The sequence below is a fragment of the Oryx dammah genome, unplaced genomic scaffold (genome assembly GCF_014754425.2).
Source record: "Oryx dammah isolate SB20612 unplaced genomic scaffold, SCBI_Odam_1.1 HiC_scaffold_20, whole genome shotgun sequence".
Classification (NCBI taxonomy): Eukaryota; Metazoa; Chordata; class Mammalia; order Artiodactyla; family Bovidae; genus Oryx; species Oryx dammah.
Window position 1 is genome coordinate 67,335,128 of NW_024070204.1, and position 26,803 is coordinate 67,361,930.

Here is a 26,803-nt window from a genome sequence, read left to right on the forward strand (position 1 = left end):
CTGTCTATTTTATGTTTTACATGCTGCTGCTGCTGCTAAGTCGCTTCAGTCGTGTCCAACTCTATGCGACCCCATAGACAGCAGCCCACCAGCCTCCCCTGTCCCTGGGATTCTACAGGCAAGAACACTGGAGTGGGTGGCCATTTCCTTCTCCAGTGCGTGAAAGTGAAGTCGCCCAGTCGTGTCCAACTCTTAGAGACCCCATGGACTGCAGCCCACCAGGCTCCTCCACCCATGGGATTTTCCAGGCAAGAGTACTGGAGTGGGGTGCCACTGCCTTCTCCCCTATTTTACATATGTTAGTGTATATGTTTCCATGCTTCCTTTCTTAATTGGATGTGTATTTCTGGAGAACTCAAGACATTTTTCTGGAGTAGGACACCATTTATCTTGTTAAACCTGCGTGTCCAAAGGAAGCAGCACCTGCAGTGCCAGCTGCCTGGGCGCCCCTCCGAGTCACATGATGTGAGTGTCAGGAGCCCTGTCCTGCAGTGGATTTTCAGAATCAGAATCTCAGGGGTGGCATGACTGCGCTTGGATTTTGAAAAGCCCCTTGACTTGGCAGGACAGCAGTCTGCTTAGGAACACTATATAGCTCAGACAACTCTTAAAGCTCTTCCTCCATCTTCTATTAGTACCTCAGGTTTTTCTCCAGTCGTCTGGCTGTTCCCTGCCAGCAGACTCTCTTCTGCTGTTCCCTCAGGCCTGTCTAGACTGGCATTTCCCCAAAGCAGAACTCTTGGCCCACAGGCAACTCCTGCATGGTTGAGGCAATAGGAAGCAGGAGGTGGTACTTACCTTCTGGGTGGTGGGCTCTGGGAAAGGAAAGAGGGAAGACCAAGTTACCTGAGCACTGAGGCCTGGGAGGCGGGGGGCGGAAATTTCCAGAGAAGACCATTTTGGTGGTCCAGTGGTTGGGGGAGACTTGTGTCCTAAGTGATGAGACTGAGCTCCATCTGCCCTCTGTCCTAGGCTCTGGAAGAGGATCTGAACCAGAAAAAGCGAGAGCAGGAGATGTTCTTCAAGATGAACGAGGAGGCAGAGTATGCAAATCCCACCACCCCAAACAAGGTCACCAAGTTCTTCCCCTACAGCTCTACAGACACTGCTTCTTAACAGCCCCCCAGGGCCGCTCTGTGAACAAGTAACTCAGGACCCCCTTCCTTTTTGCTTCCACGCCACTCGCATCCAGCCCCTTGCCGAGTGCCGCCTCAGCTGCGCCCGACGGCCCTGGCGCCCCTGACTCCTCGCTTACTGTGGAGGGTGAGGGTTAGTGACGGCTGCCTGACCCTCGTGCACGCTCCACTTGAGCCCAGTGACCTGGGCTGTCAGTGGGCTGCAGACTAGGAATAGGTGCTCTGTGGCCTCGAGGCCCCTCCTGTTGCCAAACCAGCAGCTGTGCTGTCTGTGAGCTTGAAGCGCTGCCGCCGAGGTCCCTGTGGGTTCCTTCGTCCTGTAATTCTCGGGGGCTTTTCAGCCATTCCCTGCGGTGGAAGACAAGAACCGGGGCTCTTAATGCCCATTTTGGCTCCAGCAGAGCCTGGTCTGCAGCCAGATGCCTGGGGTGCCCCATCCGCCGTCCCCCAGTTTGCTTTCCTCCTGAGACCACCTCCACAGGGTGGAGCGGGAAGAGCCTGCGCGCTCATTCTGATCTCAGGTGTTTCTTGCCGTCTTGTGGTCCCCCTTCGTGCACACACGTTCCCCACCCCCACCCCCCGCCCCTTCCCATGCACACAGAACAGGGCCCGCTGGTGCTATGCAGGCTTGCCTGTGCCCTGGGCCTCTTGTGCTGGGTGCACTGGAAGGTGCTTGCCGGCTGAGCCTGCACCACAGAGCATGTTAGGGCGAGCCACTGGTATGGGGTGGGGGTGCTGGATGTTGGCCCCAGAGGCACAGATGGTACAGGCTGAGTTGCCAGTCTTTGATGCCTTTTTGGCCCCCCAGAGGGATCCTCTTCAGGGATAGACTTCCCAGCCTAGTCACTCTGTCTCCCAGTTGCCCATCCTGTCTGCAGGTGATTCGGGAAGGCTGCTTCCCTCTGCGCCGTGTCCCTCCTACTTCAGGGTCCAGTCTCACACTTCAGACAGAGGCTCACAGGCACTGCACCTTCTGTTCAGGGAGAAATACGGAGTGCTTCTTGCCCCAGGAACCTCTGTGTCTCAGGTGAAGCCCTGGGCCTTGCCGCCTCAGCCGGCCTCCCAGAGGTTCCACTCCCCAGGGGCTAGAGCATACATAACCCGGTAAAGCGAATGCTCGACCCAGCATTCAGTTCATCTACAAAGAAAACCTTTCCCCACCCCCCCACCTTTATGTCTAACTTGATATAAATGAATGTCTTCCTTAGGAAAACATCTGCTTTTTTTTAAAAAAAAAAACAACAGAAAAATATGAAGGTGACTGAGATGAGTCAAATGGGCATACTGATTCTGGGCATGAGTTTGCTGGTGATGGGTGGTTAACACTCTGGGAAGAGTTCCTCTTTCTTCCTCACCTATAGGTTAAGGTTAGATGTTCTGTCTTTCTACAGCAAGTCTCTGGAGTTTTCTGGGTACTCTTGTAACTGGCTTTTGGGAAAGGAGGGTAACCATTCAATAGAAAAAGGGACTTGCAGTTCCACAGACTTACATACGCAGTGAAGCTGCCCCGAGGGCCATGGGAAGGTACTGGTCCTCTTAGGTTAGTGAGTGCTCAGCTTGCCTGCTTCAGTATTTGACCCAGAAGGGACAGTTTTCAGGTCTCCCACAAAAGAGATAAGGGAAACGATGATCCCTTGACCCTCGTTAGTGCACAGGTGCTGGGGAACTGTGAACTAGCGGCAGTGTGACAGACGCAGTTCCACCGGCGAAGCAGCAGGGGCAAAGGGTCTCGCAGTGGCCGATGGCAGGGCTGGTTTGGGCTTTGTTTAAAACGCTGCCTTCTGTAGCCTGGGTATGAGAGAGAGTATTAGGAGAGAGGCCAGTCTCATGGTTTAAGAGGAAGTCCTTCACATTGGAATCTCATTCAAGGAGGTGCCGCTTTCTGCTCAGCACCACCTGAGCCCTACTAGTTACCCCGTCCGCTTGGGTCTCCCAGGCTCACCGTTAAGCCAGTATGACGCCCCTCACTGAGGAAGCCCATGCAGTATTCTTCGTGTTCTGTGCTAATATTTTCTCTGGAAGGGACAGACGGAACTGTTTCTCATTTTCTGTCAGTTTTTAGCAGAGTAGAACTAACTTATATTTTCCCTTTTATGGAGAAGTTATTTTTATGTAGTTTCCAAACTTTATATAAAAAACTTTTGTGAAGTGTTCTCTGCAAAGTTAACTGCAAGAATGTAAATATGCTTCTAATAAAATAACAAGGTGAGAAACTCTTTGCATTTGGGTTTGTTCTCTTGGATTGGGGTGGGGAAAGCAGGGCAAACTTACCCAGGAAATGATTTACTATTGTCTGAGTACACTGGTGCCTCCCAGGGTGTATAGCAGGTCAGAGTTCAGGGTTTCTGTTCTTGAAGAAGTTACATTTGATGTATTTTCTCTAGAGACATTTACATCATTCTCATTTAACAGCAAACATTTGGCCCCTCAGAGTTTTTACATGTTAACTTACTGAATCCTTTCAACAACCTGTGAGGAAGGCATTGTCATTTTATAGATGAGGAAACATACTGGGAAAGGGGAAGGTCAGGTGAAAGCTCACAGCCCTGGTGATGCCCATGGAATTCAAAAGTTTCAACTCCACGGTCTTCTCCATAGCTCCTCTCCCACCAACTGCACGCATTACACTCAAGCAAGAGACACACACAATTACCCACTGTCTTCTCTGCCATACAGAAAACGATGGCCACGCTTATAAAACCTCATTCAGGGGTTCTCAACCTGGAGTCTGTGGACCCTGTTACACACACACAAGGGATCCACGAGTAGAATTCAGGGTATTGTTGTACCTGAATGAGAAAGGTAGTCTCACTAAGCTCTAACTGAATTTCAGCATTTCCTGTCTTTATGGGTATAGGCAACAAACTGATATTATCAGCAGTACTGTGACTATGTCAGCAGTAGAAATCACAGATACTTCATCTCACATTAGAGATGTTGCAGCATCTTCAGTTATCGCTTTTGTTCATCGTTTTGAAATTATAGTATGTACTGGACCTATCACTAGAGAGATACAAATATACCTAATATATATATCTACATAATACATACATTTTCTAATATTTTGACACCTTCTGTTTCACGATGATTAGTTTCACTTGTAATATACGCGCTTTACACTGTGCATTTGCGAATGCTGCCCTGAGAAGGGGTTTCCGTTCTTTGTGGAATGTCTTGGCCCTTCCTGTCTGCAGCCCTGAGTTGTCACTGGCCTGGAAACGCTCTCACCAGCAGGTGGCGGTCCCGTCCCAGTGCCCCACGGGCCTGTCAGCCTGATGTGTCTGGGGGATCATTAAGGGCCAGGAAAATGACTGAGGTTCCTAGGAAAAAGGATTCATGAGACTGGTGAAAGAGACGATGCATTGGGGGTGCGTGGGGATTTCCCCGAGTTCCCGTGAGATCATTCCACGTTAACTGACGCCTCTTAAGCACCAAGAACTAAAGATGCTGAAATGAACAGGACGCTGACACTGGCTTCAAAACGCTTGTTCTGCCAAGAAACAGTCCTGGTGGAACCGGATGCTCGTCCAGGCTGATGTAGCCTGGGAGAATCAAGGGAGACTTTCCAGTGGAGGTGATGCTGTATCTAGGATAACAAGCTTGTATGTAGTCAAAACACACCCATTCAGAGATTGGGCTGTAGTTGAGGGTGAATGATTTGTGGGGCCATGAGGCTGACTGAAGAACAGGGCCAGACCTGCAAGCCAGGCTCAGGGACCTTTACTTCCTGAGAGCAGGAAGAAGGCTAGGGAAGAGTTTTCTCAGAGGAAGGACACTTGACATCATGAGTGTGGTAACTCAAGAGATCAGCCAAGAACAGAGACAATATCAAATGGGAATATCGGCCCATGAAGCTTGGAGGCTTTAGGAAGGAAAGGGCATACTGTAGGCTTCATAAGGGCAGGGAGGAAGACCTTAGCTGACCCCTCGATACCCGGAGACTCAGTCTGGGCTTTAGATGTGATAAAGGGTGTATAAAGGGTGCAGTAGGGTTGTAGGCAATAGACTGGATATACATTCACTCTGCTACCACGGGTATTCACTAGGTCTGATTAACAAGTATGTCTTCAGTTAAAAATGCAACTGATAGAACTAAACATATGAGACAGGCTGGGACCTGGAAGCCTTTGCTGCAGTGCTTGTACGTGGACAAACATCTCCTCCAGCAACAAAATACAGAGAAACTATAAGGAATGAAAAATAACTATGCATGAGCGGTTGGGGCAAATCATGGACAACAAGATTCAAAAAGGTAAACAAAACAAAACCAAACCCTCAATTCTCACTTCTGAAGAGATGGGAGCAAAAGCAGGGCAACGAGCATGCCCCCTGCGCACAGCAGCGCCTAAGGAGTATGCAAACCACCCAAGCCATTCCTCTGACCTGATCTCTGGACACACTCCTACCCTCACCACAGATCACAAACCAGCCCCTCCGGCCCAGGGAGTGAGCAAGGGAACCTACTGTTCTCGTTCCTCCACCAATAAAGCCTTGCCTGCATTTGCTGGGCCTCTTATTAGTTTCTATTGATGAAGGAAGGCCAAGAACCAGGGTTGGTGACAGATGCATGGTGCCCAGTGTGGGGCGGTAGTCCCCTTCCTGGGAGGGGACCTGAGTGCCTCCAGGACCACCAAATGCAGCTTCCCCATGGGTGACAAGTGGCCACCTCTTGTTTCAGGCGGGCTTCCTAAGCCAGGTGACAGAGGCAGTCAGGAAGTATCCCAATTCAGACCCTGAGCCTGCAGAAGGAAGGACACTACTGGCCATGCATTTTATAACCCAGGTTACTCATGATGTCAGGAGAGAATTACAAAAGCTGGAGGCTGGGCTCAAACCCCATTGTCAACCTTGGTAGAGGGGGCCTTCAAGGTCTGTAACCACCAAGACTTAAATGGAAGAGGCCAATAAGGATATGTGCTTAGTTGCTCAGTTGTGTCCAACTCTTTGCAATCCCACGGACTGTGGCCCACCAGGCTCCTCTGTCCATGGGATTCTCCAGGCAAGAATACTGAAGTGGGTTGCCATGCCCTCCTCCAGGGGATCTTCCCAAGCCAGGATCGAATCTAGGTTTCCTGCATTGCAGGCGGACTCTATCAACTGAGCCAACAGGGATAAGAGGCTAATAAAACACAGCTTTCAGCTGCTCTGATTCACCATCACCTCAAGGGAACCCTGGAGGGCTGAGGAGGCTAGAGAGAATGACAAGAAGTTGACTGAGCCTGAAGGAGTGTGCCTTTTATCAGAAGGAGGGGCACTGCGAGGGGAATGGCCTGACTGCCCTCCTCTGGGACGCTAGAGGGGCAACCTTGACCAGCCTCAGTTCCTCGCAAACATCTGCATACTGACTGATGAGGCCCAAGAGCCTCCCTGGCTCCAGATGCTACTGGATTCATCCTCCTTTCTCAAATGGAGCCTCAGGTCACCCTGAATGTGGCAGGTAGGAGCACTGGATTTCTTGTAGACACTGGCGCTGCCTGTTCTGTTCTGACTTGGCCAGCTGGCCTCTCCAACTGTGACTGTACCATGACAATAGTTGACGGACAGCCAAAGGTAAGGTGATTTACGTCTCCTCTTGCCTGTGGAATCGGGTCCATTATTATTACACACTCCTTTTTGTATATGCCAGAATGCCCTGTGCTGCTCCTCAGAAGAGACTTGCTAAATAAATTAGAGCTAGTATATTCTGAGGGAACTTCTCAGGTAGCTCAGAAGTAAAGAATCCACCTGCCAATGAAGGAGATATAGGTTCAATTCTTGGGTTAGGAAGGTCCCCTGGAGGAGGAAATGGCAAGCTACTCTAGTATTCTTGCCTGTGAAATTCCATGGACAGAGGAGCCTGGCAGGCTGTAGTCCTTGGGGTCTGGAGTTCAGAGGAAATGTCTGGGCTGGGGATATAAATTTGAGAGTATGAAATGGGTAGCTGAGAGAAATGAAGTAGGAGAGACAGGTATGACCAAAGGGCTCATTCAGTCATGTCTGACTCTTTGCAACTCCATGGGCTGTAGCTCACCAGGTTCCACGATCCATGGAATTTTCCAGGCAAGAATACTGGGGTGGGTTGCCATTTTTTTTCTCCAGGGGTTCTTCCTGACCCAGGCATCGAACTCCCGTCTCTTGCAGTCTCCTGCATTGGCAAGCAGATTCTTTACCACTGAGCTACTTGGGAAGCCCCAAAAGATATATGTAAACTATAAAAAAGAAACAAAGATTTCGTCCTGAAGGTCATGTGTGATAGCAGCTTCATGCTGGAGCTAGGTGACTGCTGCAACATAACATACTGGAGCAGAGGATGATAGGCAGGGTCTTTATGGTAACCCAGGTAAGGGATGCAAATTCTCATATACAGTTTTATATCCTGACTTTTCCTCTTATATCATGAGCATTTTAACAACTGAAAGGTCTCTGTAAATATAGCTTTAGATGGCTAAATAACCTACCCACCTGTGAATGTATCAATACATAATCCACTTAACCACTATTATACAGTTTGGCATTTTGGCTTTTTTTCAGTTTTATGTTAGGAACCTTAATTCTTTCACATAAACGTTTATCTTCTGTGCTATGTAAAACCATTTCCCTCTGCCTTGGTGATAAAAATCTCTGGGAAATATCAATGATTTTCTAAAATTATTGGTTGGTGGTTTAGTCGCTAAGTCACGTATGACTCTTGCGACCTCATGGACTGTAGCCCACCAGGCTCCTCTGTCCATGGGATTCTCCAGGCAAGAACACTGGAGTGGGTTGCCATTTCCTTTTCCAGGGGATCTTCCCAACCCAGGAATCGAACCCGAGTCTTCTGCATTGCAGGCAGATTCTTTACCGACTGAGCTATGAGGGAAGTCCTAAAATTTGGGGGGCAAATCTAGTTACTAAGTTTTACTTTCACATTTAATTGAAAATTTTTCAGCCAAATCAAGCTTGAACTAAACTAAGAAGCATGTAGTGAAAAAGACAGGCATGACTGGGATGATACTCACCAATTGCATCATTTGATTCTCTGTATTTCAAATATTTTCAAGTGATATGACCAATAGGGGTTATTAACCAACATATGTAAATAGCTAATAAAATGTCACAAAACCCCAACCTGATTGAAAAATGGGCAGAAGAACTGAAAAGACATTTTCCCAAAGAGGAAATGTAGATGACCAATAGGCACATGAAAAGATGCTTAACACTACTAATGATCATGGAAACGCAAATCAAAACCACAATGAAATATCTCCTCACACCTGTCAGAGTGGCTAAAGAAAATGGATCAGGAGAATGTGTTTGTATAATTATATACAATAAGCAAATATAATCATATAAATATGTGTAATTATATATATATACACATACACACACAATGGAAAAGAATGAAATTCTGTCATCTGCAGGAACATGGAGGGACCTGGAGGGCACAATGCTAAAGTGAAGTCAGCCAGACAGAGGAAAACAAACTCTGCACATGGAATTAAAAATATACAACAAACTAGCGAATATAGCAAAAGAGAAGCAGACTCACAGGCACAGAAAACAAACTAGGAGTTACCAGTGGGGAGAAGGAATGGCAGAGGGGCAATATTGGGTTAGAGGATTAAGAGGTACAAACTACTGCTACTGCTACTGCTACTGCTACTACTAAGTCGCTTCAGTCATGTCCGACTCTGTGCGACCCCATAGACAGCAGCCCACCAGGCTCCCCTGTCCCTGGGATTCTCCAGGCAAGAACACTGGAGTGGGTTGCCATTTCCTTCTCTTATGCATGAAAGTGAAAAGTGAGAGTGAAGTCGCTCAGTCGTGTTTGACTCTTAGCGACCCCATGGACTGCAGCCCACCAGGCTCCTCCACCCATGGGATTTTCCAGGCAAGAGTACTGGAGTGGGGTGCCACTGCCTTCTCCGAGGTACAAACTATTAGGTATAAAATAAGCTATGAGGATATACTGTACAACACGGTGTGCGTGCGCTTAGTCGCTTCAGTTATGTCCAACTCTGTGACCCCATGGACCGTAGCCCACTAGCTCCTCTGTCTATGGGATTCTCCAGGCAAGAATACTGGGGTGGGTTGCCATGCCCTCCCCCAGGGTATCTTACCCAGGGACTGAACATGCATCTCTTAGGTTTCCTGTGTTGGCAGGTGGGTTCTTTACCACTAGCACACCTGGGAGGCTCATACAACATGGAGAATATAACAAATATTTTATAATAACTATAAATGGAGTATAACCTTTAAAAACTGTGAGTCACTATGTGGGGCCCTAAATGGGAAACCTTAAAAAGAAGAGCTAGCTTTGCGGTTTAGAACTAAGATGGCGCCTGGCGGAAGAGATGAGGGCGTGGCCTAAGTTGTCTGTCAAAACTTTTGATTGGCTCTCTTGATTTCCGTGCACGTAGACAGCGGCATGATCACCATAGACTCCTGTTATAATGATGGCGCATGACGATTTGACCTTTAATGTGATTGGTGAAACTATGGAAAGTCCCTTGCAAAGCCACTCCCCCCCCCCCGCCCCCCGTTTGCCTTTATAAAGCAAGAGCTTATGACAATAAAGGGGAAATGCTTAGACGGAACCCCTGTCGCATCTGATTGTCTCTCACTCGCCGAGGGGCTGGGTTGGCGGACGGCAGGCTCACCTCTCCTCGGGACCCCTCGGCTTTACTGAGGGAAGTTCCACTGCCTCTCTCTTTCTGTGGAGCGCCCCCTGCATCACTATATTATACACTTGTAACTATATAATATTATACATCAACTATGCTTCAATTAAAAGAAAAAAAAATCCACCAAGGAAGCTGTGTGTTTAAGATACTGCAGAACAAGATGGTAGGCCCCAGTGACCATGTGGAGTACAGCCTTCTGTCAATCCACACAGGCCATGGGGCATAAGCTGCTAAATAGATTACTTACAATGATAAGCAGCTGAGATTTGAGGGTTTATTACTATAGTATAACCTAGCCTATTCCAATTTATCTTGCTGCCTCCTCATTTCTGCCACACTGTTCTCTTCTTCCCCACTCACTCCAGGGTTGGAGGAGAGAAGAGGGAGTTTAGGAAGGAAAGAGAGGTAAGACACTCACAGTGGATACTCTCGGCGCTCCACTCAGATGCCCTTAAAGGCCCCTCTTTGCTCCTTCCCCAGCTTCTGTGCCTTTGCCTTCTACCAGGCCATAACTGAGACTTTTCAAAGGCCTATTCAAGGGCTACTGGAGCCGCTGCGCCCACAGCAGAGTCAGAAGTGCTCAGGAATTAACATCGTCCCACCCAGAGATGGGCCTTAGCCAGTGACTGGTGTGGCAGTAGGAAAGCCAGCTCCCTGGCAACACGTCTGGACAAACTCTTTGGCACGGTTTATATTCCAAAGCTCTCCTGTGGCCCCAGGCTGAAGCTACCCTCCATGGGGCTTCGTTTGAAGTCACACTTTTGCTTTGCTTTTCCCCTCCTGTATCCTGCTTCTCCTATTCATTTCCAGTTTTTACCTGGGAGCATTTCCTAAATAGATTACTTACATGCAAAGTCCCATTTCATTTACTTCTGAAAAACCCTAAGACATTTGGAATTGGTAGTGGTCATAGGAAATAGACTCTAAAGTTGAGATTCTGGAATCTGATCACTTGCTGGTTAGGTGACAATACAGATACTATCACTAATGCTAAGTACAGTGTGATTACCAGCTGGTATACCCTAACATTACCATTACTAAAATATGTACCTGTGGTAAACTGGAATCAGAAACAGCTGAAAGGGGTTGCATGGTCTTGTGCAATACAGAGCAAGTGATAACTTAAAAGACTATGGAATTAGTTCATTACTGCTGGATGCTATTGATGAATGGATGAGAGAAAATGACAAGCTCAGAGCAGACAGTTACCAATTTAGTCGAGATGTAAAAGTCAAAAAGTCTCTCTAGGAGCTTTTAAAAAAGACTGTCATCTACTGTAGCTGTAATGTTTATTGTGCTAAAGGCCAGGCACAAGCCTATTGTAAGCATAGGAGAACTTCAGCAATGGCTAAGTTCACGGCCTCAATAAGTCTCCTACACCAATGTCAGGCCCCTGATAGGGAAGGAGTGGGACCCTGAGACTTGGGATAGAAACATCCAGAAAGATGCACTTGAGAATATTTAACCATAAGACCCATTTGAACATTTTGGGCATGCAAGACTGAACCCCTTCCCCTTGCAAGAAGAGAACAACAGCCCCCCTCCTTGCAGAAACTACAAAAAGACCTTAACTGAGTAAGATGTCCTTCTGCAAAACAATACCTGCCTTACTCAAAATCTTCCCCATATCCCTTCCTGGACACTAGGCCAATAACTAGGATTATGTCTCGGCACGACCCACACAGGGAAGTTCTGGCCAGTTAAGGATGGAGAAGAATTATTCACCAAAGGAGCGACAGGACCAGGCTAATACAGAGCAGCAAAAGCCAGGAGTGCTTGCTTGCAAATGCACCCTGAGGTTGCTGAACCAGGGTCGGGGGTATTGGAATATTACTGTGGTTAACGGAGTGCTTGTTGACATGGAGATACTCTTCCAGGACTCGGTAAGTAATATCCTGACAAGAGGCCTTGGAACCAATCCTAATAGTAAGATAGTGTTTAGATACTTGGAGAAGCTGATCCCACATTACATGAGGAACTATGATGGAACCACCATGACAGTAATGAGGAAGGAATAAAAAGTTTCCAAACTAAAGCACATCAAAGACTCATCATTAGAGCAGGGATTCTGGAAGTCAGGTAATATATGTAGTCCTGGCTCTGGACTTTCTTACAGAGGGCACAAAGTCTTCACTGGCATACCTGGTAATCATTTCCTTGATATCTAAATGTATAATCAGGTTGTATATACTCAGCACGTGGAAGAACCCTCACATTAGTTCCTTGACCTATGTAATAATGACTATTGTAGTAGAAAAGGCCAAACGAAAGCCCCTGAACTGCTATCTCCCCTCCCCACTGCCTCAAATCTGGCCAAGATGTGCTTGTGCTTGGTCACCATGTCGTGTCTGACTCTTTGTGACCCCATGGACTGTAGCCCACCAGAGCCCTCCGTCCATGGGGGTTCTCCAGGCAAGAATACTGGAGTGGGTTGCCATGCCCTCCTCCAGGGATCTTCCAAACCCAGGAATGGAACCCAGGTCTCCCACATTGCAGGCAGGTTCTTTACCGTTTGAGCCACCAGGGAAGCCCGGCTAAGATAATAAATCACAAACAATACAGCCTCAGCAGGGAATCCACGATAGGCAACATTTCTATTGCTCACAGGTCCTAATGTCCATTCAACATCTCTAACTCAACAGGCTCGAAACTTGGGTTTGTGATCAGAGCTGACAAACTCACAAGTTAGTGATTTGCCTTTGTTTAGAAGAATGTTTAAGCATTCTCTTTATGGCATAAAAAACTTTTGTTCAAGTTAGTAGAATTCCTGCTATTGGTTAAAAGATGTGACACAGTCCGTGTTCAGAAGGGGAGCCTTTACACTACTCTACAAAAAATAGATAACTAATAAGGACCTATGGTATAGCACAGGGAACTCTACTCAATACTCTGTAATGGCCTATAGGGGAAAAGAAGCTAAAAAGAGTGTATTTATATATATGTGTAACTGAATTACTATGTTGTATACCTAACACAACATTGTAAATCAACTACACTCACTAAAAATTAAAAAAACAAGCAAACAATATTGCTTCTTGGGTGGAATGCTGTGCTAACCTAAAAAACTTAAAGGATGCAAGGGTGGTGACTGTTGTTCAGTTGCTCAGTCATGTCCAATTCTTTGCAACTCCATCGACTGTAGCATGCCAGCCTCCTTTATCTTCCACTATCTCTTGGAGTTTGCTCAAATTCCTGTCCATTGATTCAGTGATGCCATCTAACCATCTCATCCTCTGTCATCCCCTCCTAGCATCAGGGTCTTTTCCAATGAGCCAGCTCTTCACATCAGGTGGCTAAAGTATTGGAGTTTCAGCTTCAGCATCAGTCCTTCCAATGTATATTCAGGGTTGATTTCCTTTAGGATGGACTGGTTTGATCTCCATGCTGTCCAAGGGACTCTCAAGAGTCTTCTCCAGCACCACAGTTCAAAAGCATCAATTCTTCAGCACTCAGTTTTCTTTATGGTCCAACTCTCACATCCACACGACTACTGGAAAAACCATAGCTTTGGCGATACATTGGCAAAGTGATGTCTCTGCTTTTTAATAGGCTGTCTAGGTTTGCCATAGCTTTCCTTCCAAGGAACAAATGTCTTTTAATTTCATGGCTGCAGTCATCATCTGCAGTGATTTTGGAGCCCAAGAAAATAAAATCTGTCCCTGCTTCCACTTTTCCCCCTTCTATTTGCCATGAAGTCTTGGGACAGGATGCCATGATCTTAGTTTTCTGAATGTTGAGTTTTAAGCTAGCTTTCACTCTCTTCTTTCACTTTCATCAAGAGGCTCTTCAGTTCCTCTTCACTTTCTGCCACTGGAGTGGTATCATCTTGCATATCTGAGGTTGTGGATATTTCCCCTGGCAACCTTGATTCCAGCTTGTGAGTCATCCAGCCTGGCATTTCGCATGATGGACTCTGCACAGAAGTTAAATAAGCAGGGTGACAATATACTGCCTTGTCGTACTCCTTTCACAATTTGGAATCAGTCAGTTGTTCCATGTCCAGTTCTAACTGTTGCTTCTTGACCTGCATTCACTAGACAGGTAAGGTGGTCTGGTATTCACATCTCTTAAAGAACTTTCTACAGTTTGTTGTGATACACACAGTCAAAGGCTTTAGCATAGTCAATAAAGCAGAAATAGATGTTTTTCTGGAATTCCCTTGCTTTCTCTAGAAGCCAATGAATATTGGCAATTTGATCTCTGGTTCCTCTGCCTTTTCTAAACCCAGCTTGTACATCTGGAAGTTCTGGGTTCATATACTGCTGGAGCCTAGCTTGAAGGATTTTGAGCATAACCTTGCTAGCATGTGAAATAAGTACAATTGTATGGTAGTTTGAGCATTCTCTGGCATTGCTCTTCTTTGGGATTGGAACGAAAACTAACCTTTCCCATTCCAGGATCCTCGCCTGGAAAATTGCATGGACAGAGGAGCCTGGTGGGTTACAGCCCATGTGGTTGCAAAGAATCAGCCATGACTGAACAGGCACCCCCTCGTCCCTTCAAAAACCAGACAGACTTGGCAGATGGCAGTGGACTACTGCTGACTTAGCTAAGTGGCAGCCACACTGCACCTGCTATGCTGGACATGGTACCTATACGGAAGGGAGCAACAAGGCCTCTCTCACATAGCATGTCATTACTGACCTAGCATTCCAACACTGGTCAGAAAGAAAGGTCAGAAAGAATTAAGCATCTGCCTAGGATGGACAACAGTAGACACTGACAATCTTATCTCAGGGCTCTCCTGGGAACTCCGTCAAAACACAATCCAAATGGACCTTGATTTTCTGGACCTTCCATATATCACTGCACTGGTGCATTATGTGGATACATAGTGTTAACTGTACCCTATGAGCAAGAAAGGCCGATTACTCTAGATGTCCCAGTAAAAGCATGTGCTCCAAGAGGCTGGGAGATAGAATCTTACTGTGCCAGTCCAATTCTTTAGTACCTAATGATCCAGGGCACGTTATGCCAGGACATCCGCTTTAGGGTACAGGAATTGCTATTTATCACACCTTATCATTGCAATGCCTAACACTAAGAAACAAGCACTGTGCTCGCCAGTCGTCTTCCATGGTCAGAGACGGCACGTGCTATACTTGAGAACATTGAGTGATGTGGCTATGAGTTTTGTGCCCCATTAATGCTGCTCCTTCAGTTGATACCTAGGGCTTCATGGGGAGAGGGGGATCTCTACACCAGCTGATGGAGGAGGAAAACATCTGGGTATGCTGATACACCTGAATGATAAGTAAATCTGATGTTCCCACAGGTAACAACTGTCATCATGGAAACAATGGACCAATTTGAAAAATAGAAGACACTGAGAGTACTGGAGTCGGGTGCCATTGCCTTCTCTGGAGAGTAAATAAAAGCTGGTATATATTGGAGGGGAGCTGAAACTTGAAAGAAGCGAACAGCATGAAGTGAGTTTTCAATTTTTCTGACTTTCAGCCTGATGGCAGGGTGCAGCTGGTGTTATGTAAGCCAGCTCAAACTCTGAAATAAAATTCTGTCTTTTGGCCTTAAAAACCAGGGAACAAACTTTGGACTGCAAAGTGGGGCGGGGTATCCCAAAAAGGAGTGTGTGAGAGAGGGGAAGCCGCAGATTGTGTGTGTAAGCTTTGCCCAAACTCTAGCTGACCCCTGAACCATGCAGCACAGAGCCAACCAATAGCAGCCCAGCTAATAAAAAAAACTGAACTGAGATGTGAGCTGATGTCTAGGAGACAGAATTTACAGTTTGAATTCAACCAAATTAATTGTCTGCTTAAAACCACCACTACCACCCTTCAGAAGAATATAACAGAATCTAGTCTCTACAATATGACCTTCAGAACATCCAGGATACTTCCATAAATTACTTAACATACAAAGAAACAGGGAAATGTGACCCACTCTCTGGAGAAAAGACAATCCATTGAGATCAATTTTAAGACGACCAGATGTTGAAATTTGCAAGATTTTTGAAGTGTTTATTAGAATAATACTTAATGGTATAAAGTAAAACAGATTTGCAATGAATGAAAAGTTAGGAGAACATAGAAGAAAGAAGCTACATATACATATGTATATTTTTATACATAACTATATGTGTATTTTTTAAAAAGAAATTCTAGAACTGAAAAACTACAATATTTGAGGTAAAAAATTCACTGGATAGAGTTAATAGCACAGTGGAGGTGATAGAGGAGAGACTCAGTAAAAGAAATGACCCAGTAAGACAGAGAGAAAAAAGATGAGGGAAAAAAATGAACAGACTCAGGAACCAGTAGGACAACATCCAGATGGAGGTGAGAGAGAGGGAGCAGAAAAATATCTGCAGAAATGATTGATATTGCCCTAAATGTGGGGAAGGATATAAATTTAAAGATTCAAGGCCAGCAGATCTTAAGCAAAGTAAATATGAAGAAAACCATCCCCAAGCATATCATAGCCAAATTACTGAGAACAAAGATAAAAAAAAATTCTTGAAAGCAGTCAGAGAAAAAGTGACAAATTACATATAGGAGAATAACAACTTGAATGAGTACTAACTTCTCATCAGAAAAGATGGAGGCCAGAAGACAGAGTGGATTGAAGTGAAGCTCCAAAAAAGATCTGACTGGATTTTGGTTCAAGATGGCGATGTAGGGGACTTTGCTGGTGGTCCAGCAGTTAAGAATCTGCTTTCCATTGCAGGGGATGCAGGCTGGATCCCTGGCTGGGGAACTAAGATCCCACAGGCCACAGGACAACTAAGCCTGTGCACTGCAACTACTGAGCTCGCATACAGCAACGAAAGATCCCACATGCTGCGATGAAGACCTGTGTGCCACAACTAAGACTCGATGCAGCCAGAAATAATGGAATAAATATTACAAAGACAGCAATGCCGGAGGGTCTGAACGCATGTCTTCCCACAGATAACCCAATTCTACAGCTGCACAAAGAACAGTTTCCTCTGGAAAAAGCCAAAACTAGCCGAGCAATGGCTACACAGCAAGTGAACAAGAAAAAACCCACAGTAAAGCAGACGGGGGACTGAGACACAATCGTACCATAGACCTCACCCTTGGCTTAGCAATCCACAATTGGGAGGTATCTCAAAATGCCAAGTGTCTCCCTGAGGATGAAGGGTTTGAAGCCCTCATCTAACACCCCCACCATTTGAGACCTGCACCCAACAGATGAGCCCTTCAGAATGTGGCTTTGAAAGCCAGCTGGGCTTGCCTTCATGAGACTCACACGTCTTTAGCAAACCGAGAAACTTCCCGAAGGGCTCACATTCACAGACTCCCCCACCCCAGGGCCTAGCAATAGAGGCAGCTGATTGAAAAGTACCCAGACCCTCTGTGAAAGAGGCTTATTTGCTCATCTTAAAGCACTGGCTGGAGAGAAAGGCATCTAATTTAACACACATGGAGGGGTTTCCCGAGATATTCTCCAAAGAGAGATGCTGGTGGGTGCCATGTCTGCAATCTCCCCCTGCCTTGCTTCAGCCTGCCTGTAACTCCCAGAAAGAAGCTTATATCCTCATTTGGTGCCATGATTTTTGCTGCTGCCACCCAGGCAATTACCTCTAGGTTGCCTGGCTCTGATGGCCAGTGGGATTTATGCTCTTGGATCCCACAGGACTGTAACAACAGATTAATGAGTTCTTAACCAGCTATACCCCAGGGCATAGGAGAGAGGCTACAGACTGAGGCACTTAGTCCTGTGAAAGAGATCTATTAGTTTATCTTCATAGCCTATCTGAGAGACAAGCTTCTTATTAAACACCCACCTAAGGGCTGGCTGCAGTTTTCTCCAGAGACCATAAAGGGTGGGCACTATCTTCCTGCTCTCCCTCTGCCATGCTCCAGAGGGCCAGTATTTCCCAGAGGAGAGCTTGTACATGCATCTGGTGACCCTGATTTTATACTGGGTGCCCAGTTTTTGTGTTGCTGCCCAGATCATCTGGCTGTGGTGGTCAGTGGAGTGGGGCTTGTGCTTCTGGGTCCCATGGGACTGTAACAATCAGACATAGTTCTTGAGCAGCTACCATTTCCAGGGCACAGTGCAGACAGCAGAATGAAACAGTCCTCCAGGTGCAGTCTGTGAAAATTCTCCTGAAGCTTTGGCCTGAGGGACAGCTTCTGGTTTGGCACACATCTATGAGCCTGCTGAGGTGCTCTCTTGGGGTGAAGGCTGGTGGACAGTATTTTAACAATTATTTATTTGGGGGCTGTGTTGGGTCTTTGTTGCTGTATGCAGGCTTTCTATAGTTGCAGCAGGTGGGGGACACTCCCAAGTTGTGGTGTGTGGCCTTTTCATTGCAGTGGTTTCTCTTGTTATGTGTTTCCCCAGTGGCTCAGATGGTAAAGAATCTGCCTGCAATGCGGGGGACCAGGGTTTGATCCCTGGTTTGGGAAGATCCCCTGGAGAAGGGCATGGCAACCCACTCCAGTATCCTTGCCTGGAGAATTATTTTATTTTATTCTTTTATTTATTTATTTATGGCTATGCTGGGTCTTCACTGCCGCACAGGCTTTTCTCTAGCTGTGGCGAGCAAGGGATACACTCCAGCTGCAGGGCAAGGGCTTCTCATCGCAGTGGCTTCTCTTGTTGCTGAGCATGGGCTCTAGGGTGTGCAGGAACAGCTGTGGCACGTAGGCTCAGCAGTTGCAGTTCCCGGGCTCTAGAGCACAGGCTCAATAGTTATGGTGCACAGGCTTAGTTGCTCTGTGGCCTGTGGGATCTTCCCGGATCAGGAATCAAACCCACGTCTCCTGCATTGTCAGGCGGATTCTTTACCACTGAGCCACCAGAGAAGACCTGGCATTATCTTTATGTTCTCCCTTTCCCTCACTTTAGGTCACCAGTATCTCTCAGGAGCTTGTACACTTGTCTGGCACCCTAACTTTTATAGCTTTTGCCCAGGGACATGTCTAGATCAGCTGACTCTGGTGGCAAGTGGGGTTTATAATCACAGTCCCAAAGGATGGCATATATTTGCATACTTTAAAAGCTTCTGCCTGAGGGCCTGACTTCCAATCAGCTTGAATCAAGTGCTGAGATCCTACCATCTGAGACAGTTATAGGTCTTTGCAGGTCCCTCAACTTACAGGAAGCCACTAAAAATAATGTAGGTTGCTTAGACAACCACAAAGGTTTGGGGAGATAGCCAAGAACTTGAGCAAAAAGTTGAACAATGAATTTCATCTCTCCATAAGGCCACTCCTTCAAGACTGGCAGAGGTAGCTGTTTTATCTAATGCATAGGGGAAAAAAACACAGAGTAAATAAAAATGAAGATTCAGAGGAATATATTATATTCCAAGCAAAAGAATAAGATTATAACATTTTTTAAAAAGATCTTAAGGAAGTGGAGACAAGTGATTTCCCTGATAAAGAGTTCAAAGTAATGGTCACAAAGATTCTCACTGATCTCAGGAGAAGAATGGATGAACAAAGTAAGAATTTCACCAAAGAGGTAGAAAATATAAGAAGATATCAAATGGAAGTTGCAGAGCTGAAGGATACAATAACTAAACTGAAAAACATACTAGAGGAGATCAACAACAGACTAGATGAAGAAGAAGAAAGGAGCAGTGAACCTGAACATAGGGCAGAAGAACTCACCTAATAAGAGCAGGGGGAAGAAAGAATGAAGAAGTGAAGACAACTTTTAAGAAGTTGTTAAGGGACTAACATGACAACATCAAGCAGATCAGCATTTGCCTTATAATATGCAGAGTACATCATGAGAAACGCTGGACTGGAAGAAACACAAGCTGGAATCAAGATTGCCAGGAGAAATATCAATAACCTCAGATATGCAGATGACACCACCCTTATGGCAGAAAGTGAAGAGGAGCTAAAAAGCCTCTTGATGAAAGTAAAAGAAGAGAGTGAAAAAGTTGGCTTAAAGCTCAACATTCAGAAAACGAAGATCATGGCATCTGGTCCCATCACTTCATGGGAAATAGATGGGGAAACAGTGTCAGACTTTAGTTTTTTGGGCTCCAAAATCACTGCAGATGGTGACTGCAGCCATGAAATTAAAAGATGCTTACTCCTTGGAAGAAAAGTTATGACCAACCTAGATAGCATATTCAAAAGCAGAGATATTACTTTGCTGACTAAGGTCTGTCTAGTCAAGGCTATGGTTTTTCCTGTGGTCATGTATGGATGTGAGAGTTGGACTGTGAAGAAGGCTGAGCGCTGAAGAACTGATGCTTTTGAACTGTGGTGTTGGAGAAGACTCTTGAGAGTCCCTTGGACTGCAAGGAGATCCAACCAGTCCATTCTGAAGGAGCTCAACCCTTGGATTTCTTTGGAAGGAATGATGCTAAAGCTGAAGCTCCAGTACTTTGGTCACCTCATGCGAAGAGTTGACTCACTGGAAAAGACTCTGATGCTGGGAGGGATTGGGGGCAAGAGGAGAGGGGGACGACCGAGGATGAGATGGCTGGATGGCATCACGGACTCAATGGACATGAGTCTGAGTGAACTCCGGGAGATGGTGATGGACAGGGAGGCCTGGCATGCTGTGATTCATGGGGTCGCAAAGAGTCGGACACAACTGAGCGACTGAACTGAACTGACCTGACCTGACCTCAGAAAGAGAAGGGAGAAAGGAGTAGAAAACTTATTTGAAGAAATATTGACCAAGAACTTTTCTAACCTGGTGAAGGAAACAGATATCAAGTTCCAAGGAGCCCAGAGAGTTTCAAAGAAGATCAACCCAAAGAGACTCACATCAAGACACTTAATTAGTATGAGAAGCTAAAGACAATGAAAGAATCTTAAAAGCAGCAAGAGAAAAATTTGTTACATACAACAGAATCCTCATGAGACTATGACTAGATTTTCCAGCACAAACCTTGTAAGCCAGAAAGGAGTGGCACATTACATTCAAAGGTGCGAAAGAAAAAAAAAAAAAAAAAAAAAACCCCTGCCAAACCAAGAATACTCTACTCAGCAAAGTCTTCACTTAGAACTGAAGACAGAAAGAGTTTTCCAGATATGCAGAAGTTAAAGGAATTCATAATTGCCAAACTGACTTTATAAGAAATATTAAAGGGACTTCTTTAAGCTGAAATGAAAGAGTATAATTAATAATAAGAAAATGTAAGAAAGTATAAACCTCACCTCAAAGGTAAATATTCAGTAAAATTTAAAATAACTTATTCTTTTAAAGGTGGTTGGTTAATCACTTATAAAGCTAGTATAGGTTAAAAGACAAAAGCAGTAAAAAGAACTATAACTACAAAAACTTGCTAAGGGATACACAAGAAAAAAGGTGCAAATTGTGACATCAAAAACATAAAACACGGGGGAGTAAAAATGTAGATTTTTTGAACACATTCAAATGTAAGTTGCTATCAACTTGAAACAGACTGTCATAAATAAAATTAGTTATTTTATGTAAGAGTCATGATAACCAGGAAGCAAAAATCCATAGTAGATACACCAAGATAAAGGAATCTAAGCACACTACTACAGAAAACCATCCAATTACAAAATGAGAGAGCAAGACAAGAAGAAAAAAATGAAGAATTTTTTTAAAAGACAGAAAGCAATTAACAAAATGGCATTAAGTAGATATCTATCAATAATTACTTGGAATGTAAATGAACCAAATTTTCCAACTAAAGAACAGACAGTGGCTGATTAGATAAAAAAGCAACACTAATCTAAGCAGGCTATAAGAGACTCACTTCAGATTTAAGGACACACACAAACCGAAAGTGAATGGATGGAAAAAGATGCTCCTTGCAAATGGAAACAAAAAGAGAGGACAGCTATACTTAAATCTGACAAGGTAACTTTCAAAACAAAGTCTGTAATGAGAGACAAAGAATGTCACTGCATAATGATAAAGGGGTTGATCCAAAAGAAGACACAATATTTGTAAATATTAAGCACCCCAAATTTATTTCAAGTCCAAAGAAAGGCAATGCTGAAGAATGTTCAAACTACTGCATAAGTGTACTCATCTCACACGCTAGCAAAGTAATGTTGAAAATTCTCCAAGCTAGGCTCAGTATGTGAACTGAGAACTTGCAGATGTTCAAGCTGGATTTAGAAAAGGTAGAGGAACCAGAGATGAAATTAACACCATCTGCTGGATCATGGAAAAAGCAAGAGAATTCCAGAAGAACATCTACTTCTGCTTCATTGACTATGCTATAGTCTTTGACCGTGTAGATTACAACAAATTGTGGAAAATTTTTAAAGAGATGGGAATACCAGACCACCTTACTTGCCTCCTGAGAAATCTGTATGCAGGTCAAGAAGCAACAGTTAGAACTGCACATGGAACAACAGACTGGTTCTAAATTGAGAAAGGAGTATGTCAAGGCTGTATATTGTCACCCTGTTTATTTAATTTATATGCAGAGTACATCATGAGAAACGCTGGGCTGGAAGAAGCACAAGCTGGAATCAAGATCGCTGGGAGAAATATCAATAACTTCACATATGCAGATGATACCACATTTTATGGCAAAACTGAAGAGGAATTAAAGAGTCTTTTGATGAAAGTGAAAGAAGAGAATGAAAAAGCTGGCTTAAAAATCAACATTCAAAAACCTAAGATGATGGCCTCTGTCCCATTGCTTTATGGCAAATAGATGGGGAAACAATGGAAACAGTGACAGACTTTATTTTCTTGGGCTTGCAGATGGTGACTGCAGCCATGAAATTAAGACAGCATATTTAAAAGCAGAGACATTACTTTGCCAACAAAGGTCCGTCTAGTCAAGGCTATGGTTTCTCCAGTAGTCATGTATGGATGTGAGATTTGGACCATAAAGAAAGCTGAGCGCCAAAGAATTGATGCTTTTGAACTGTGCTGTTGGAGAAAACTCTTGAGAGTCTCTTGGACTGCAAGGAGATCAAACTAGTCAATCCTAAAGGAAATCAGTCCTGAATATTCATTGGAAGAACTGACTGAAGCTCCAATACATTGGTCCCCTGATGCGCAGAGCTGACTCACTGGAAAAGACCCTGATGCTGGGAAAGATTGAAGGCAGGAGGAGAAGGGGATGACAGAGGATGAGATGGTTGGATGGCATCACTGACTCGATGGACATGAGTTTGAGCAAGCTCCAGGAGTTGGTGATGGACAGAGAAGCCTGGCATGCTTCAGTCCATGGGGTCACAGAAAGTCAGACATGACTGAGTGACTGTCCTGAACTGATGCACCCAAAACTGGAGTACCTAAATATATAAAGCAAATATTAACAGATCTAAAAGGAGAAGATGGAAAGCAATATGATAATAGCAGGGGACTTTAATACTCCACTTTCATTATTGGATGGATAATCCAAACAGAATCAATAAGGAGACAGCAGATCTGAATAGGATCAAATGAACCTGCCTAATTATACTATATATATGTGTGTGTGTATTATATATATACATTATACATTATATATATTATTTATATATTACATATAATTATAGATCTTATATATTTGGAGAAGGAAATGGCAACCCACTCCAGTACTCTTGCCTGGAGAATCCTGTGAACAGAGAGCCTGGTGGGCCGCTGTTCACAGGGTCGCACAGAGCCGGACATGACTGAAGTGACTTAGCATGCATGCATGCATTGGAGAAGGAAATGGCAACGCACTCCAGTGTTCTTGCCTTGAGAATCCCAGGGATGGGGGAGCCTGGTGGGCTGCCGTCTATGGGGTCGCACAGAGTCGGACATGACTGAAGTAACTTAGCAGCAGCAGCAGCATATGTATATTATATATATTATATCTTACATATCTCTAATACATTATACACACGTATGTATTAGAGAGAAAGAACATTCTGACAACAGCAGAATACAAACACTTCTCAGAACATTTTCTAGGAGAGACCATATGTTAGGCCAAGAAAATAAGTCTTATCTATATTCAAGAAGACTGAAATCACACCAGGTATCATCTCTGACCACAATGGCATGAAAGCGGTAAATAGTAACAAGTGAAAACTGAATCATGAACACATGGAAGTCAAACAACGCTTTCCTCAACAAGCAAAGGATCAAAGAAGGAATTAAAGGGGAAATTAGAAAGCATCTTGAGACAAACAAAAATGGAAATACAACATACCAAACTTTATGGGATACAGCAAAAGCAGTTTTAAGAGGGAAGTTCTTAGAAGCAATAAATGCCTGCATGAAGAAGCAAGAAAGCTCTCAAATAAACAACGTAGCTCTATGCTTCAAGCAAAATGGCTGTCTGAGGAGGTCTTACAAATAACTGTGAAAAGAAGAGAAGCAAAAAGCAAAGGAAAAAACGAAAGATATATCCATTTGAATCCAGGGTTCCAAAGAATAGCAAGGAGAGATAAGAAAGCCTTCCTCAGTGATCAGTGCAAAGAAATAGAAGAAAGCAATAGAATAGGAAAGACTAGAGATCTCTTCAAGAAAATTAGAGATACCAAGGGAACATTTCATGCAAAGATGGGCTCAATAAAGGACAGAAATGGTATGGACCTAACAGAGCAGAAGATATTAAGAAGAGGTAGCAAGAATACACAGAAGAACTGTACAAAAGAGATCTTCACAACCCAGATAATCACGATGGTGTGATCAGTCACCTAGAGCCAGACATCATGGAATGTGAAGTCATGTGGGCCTTAGGAAGCATCACTACAAACAAAGCTAGTGGAGGTGATGGAATTCCAGTGGAGCTATTTCAAATCCTGGAAGATGATGCTGTGAAAGTGCTGCACTCAATATGCCAGCAAATTTGGAAAACTCAGCAGTGGCCACAGGACTGGAAAAGGTCAGTTTTCACTCCAATCCCAAAGAAAGGCAATGCCAAAGAATGCTCAAACTACTGCACAATTGCACTCATCTCACATGCTAGTAAAGTAATGCTGAAAATTCTCCAAGCCAGGCTTCAGCAATACGCGAACCATGAACTTCCAGATGTTGAAGCTGGTTTTAGAAAAGGCAGAGGAACCAGAGATCAAGTTGCCAACATCTGCTGGATCATTGGAAAAGCAAGAGAGTTCCAAAAAAACATCTATTTCTGCTTTATTGACTATGCCAAAGCCTTTGACTATGTGGATCACAATACACTGTGGAAAATTCTTCAAGAGATGGGAATACCAGACCACCTAACCTGCCTCTTGAGAAATCTGTATGCAGGTCAGGAAGCAACAGTTAAACTGGACATGGCACAACAGACTGGTTCCAAATAGGAAAAGGAGTAGGTCAAGGCTGTATAGTGTCACCCTGCTTATTTAACTTCTATGCAGAGTACATCATGAGAAATGCTGGGCTGGAAGAAGCACAAGCTGGAATCAAGATTGCTGGGAGAAATATCAAGAACCTCAGATATGCAGATGACACCACCCTTATGGCAGAAAGTGAAGAGGAACTAAAGAGCCTCTTGATGAAAGTGAAAGAGGAGAGTGAAAGAGTTGGCTTAAAGCTCAACATTCAGAAAACGAAGATCATGGCATCTGGTCCCATCACTTCATGGCAAACAGATGGGGAAACCGTGGAAACAGTGGCTGACTTTATTTTTCTGGGCTCCAAAATCACTGCAGGTGGTGACTGCAGCCATGAAATTAAAAGACACTTGCTCCTTGGAAGAAAAGCTATGACCAACCTAGACAATATATTGAAAAGCAGAGACATTACTTTGCCAACAAAGGTCCATCTAGTCAAGCCTATGGTTTTTCCTATGGTCATGTATGGAAGTGAGAGTTGGACTGTAAAGAAAGCTAAGTGCTGAGGAATTGATGCTTTTGAACTGTGGTGTTGGAGAAAACTCTTGAGAGTCTCTTGGACTGTAAGGAGATCCGACCAGTCCATCCTAAAGGAGATCAGTCCTGGATGTTCATTGGAAGGACTGATGTTGAAGGTGAAACTCCAATACTTTGGCCACCTGATGCAAAGAGCTGACTCATTTGAAAAGACCCTGATGCTGGGAAAGATTGAGGGCAGGAGAAGGGGACGAAAGAGGATGAGATGGTTGGATGGCATCACCGACTCAATGGACATGAGGTTAGGTAGACTCTGGGAGTTGGTGATGGACAGGGAGGCCTGGCGTGCTGCAGTCCATGGCGTCGTAAAGAGTCAGACACGACTGAGTGAATAACTGAACTGAATTATGCTTTAAGGAAACAAAAAAATAATAGACTGAGTCCAAAGTTAGCAGAAAAAAGGAAACAGAAATAATGAAATGGAGACTAAACAGACAACAGAAAATATTAGTGAAACTAAGATGCTTTTTGTTCTTAACACTAAACAAAAGTGGTTTAAGTCTTTAGTTAGACTCAGCAAGAAGAGAGAACTCAAATAAAATCAGAAATAAAAGAAAAGGGACTTCTCTGGTGGTGCCGTGGATGGGAATATGCCTGCCAATGCCAGGGACATGAGTTCAGTTCCTGGTCTGGGAAGATTCCACCCACTTACCAGCAACTGAAGTCCATGTGCCACAGTTACTGAGCCTGCCATCTAGAGCTCAAGAGCTGCAATTACTGAGCCTGCGCCACAGCTACTGAAGCCCGAGTGCTCGAGGGCCTTTAAGCACAACTACGGAGCCTGCAGGCCCCAACTTCCTAGCCTGCGTTCTGTGGCTACTGAAGCCCATTTCCTAGAGCCTGTGCTCTGCAACAAGAGAAGCCAGCGCAATGAGAAGCCTGTGAACCACAATGAAGAGGAGCTTCCGCTTGTCACAACTAGAAAAATCCCACATGCAGCAACAAAGACCCGTCGCAACCAGAAAATAAATAAAAACAACCTCCCCCCAAACAACAGGTTTTAAAAAAAGGAATAAAAGAAAATACATTACAACTGATACCACAGAAATACAAAGGATCATTAGAGACTAGTATGAACAATTACATAGCAAAAAATTATACAACCTAGAAGAAATGGATAAATTGCTAGAAACATGCAACCTAACAAAACTGAATCAGGAAGAAACACAAAATCTCAACAGAGATGGAATTAGTAATCAAAAACCTCCCCAAAACCAAGTCTACAACCAGATACAAACAGATAACTTTACTAGTGAGTTCTACCAAATGTTCAAAGTCC

At 44.5% G+C, this 26,803-nt stretch overlaps 1 protein-coding gene across 1 annotated transcript in view; it reads left to right on the plus strand.

Moving 5' to 3' along the window:
* STK10 (serine/threonine kinase 10) overlaps positions 1–3,349 on the plus strand; it is a 128,583-nt gene extending 125,234 nt beyond the window's left edge. Inside the window, exon 19 of the mRNA XM_040262752.1 lies at positions 973–3,349. Within this exon, the coding sequence (XP_040118686.1) occupies positions 973–1,116 (144 nt within the window). The 3' untranslated portion in view covers positions 1,117–3,349. The remainder of the gene's footprint in view (positions 1–972) is intronic.
* The last annotated feature ends 23,454 nt before the right edge of the window (positions 3,350–26,803 follow it).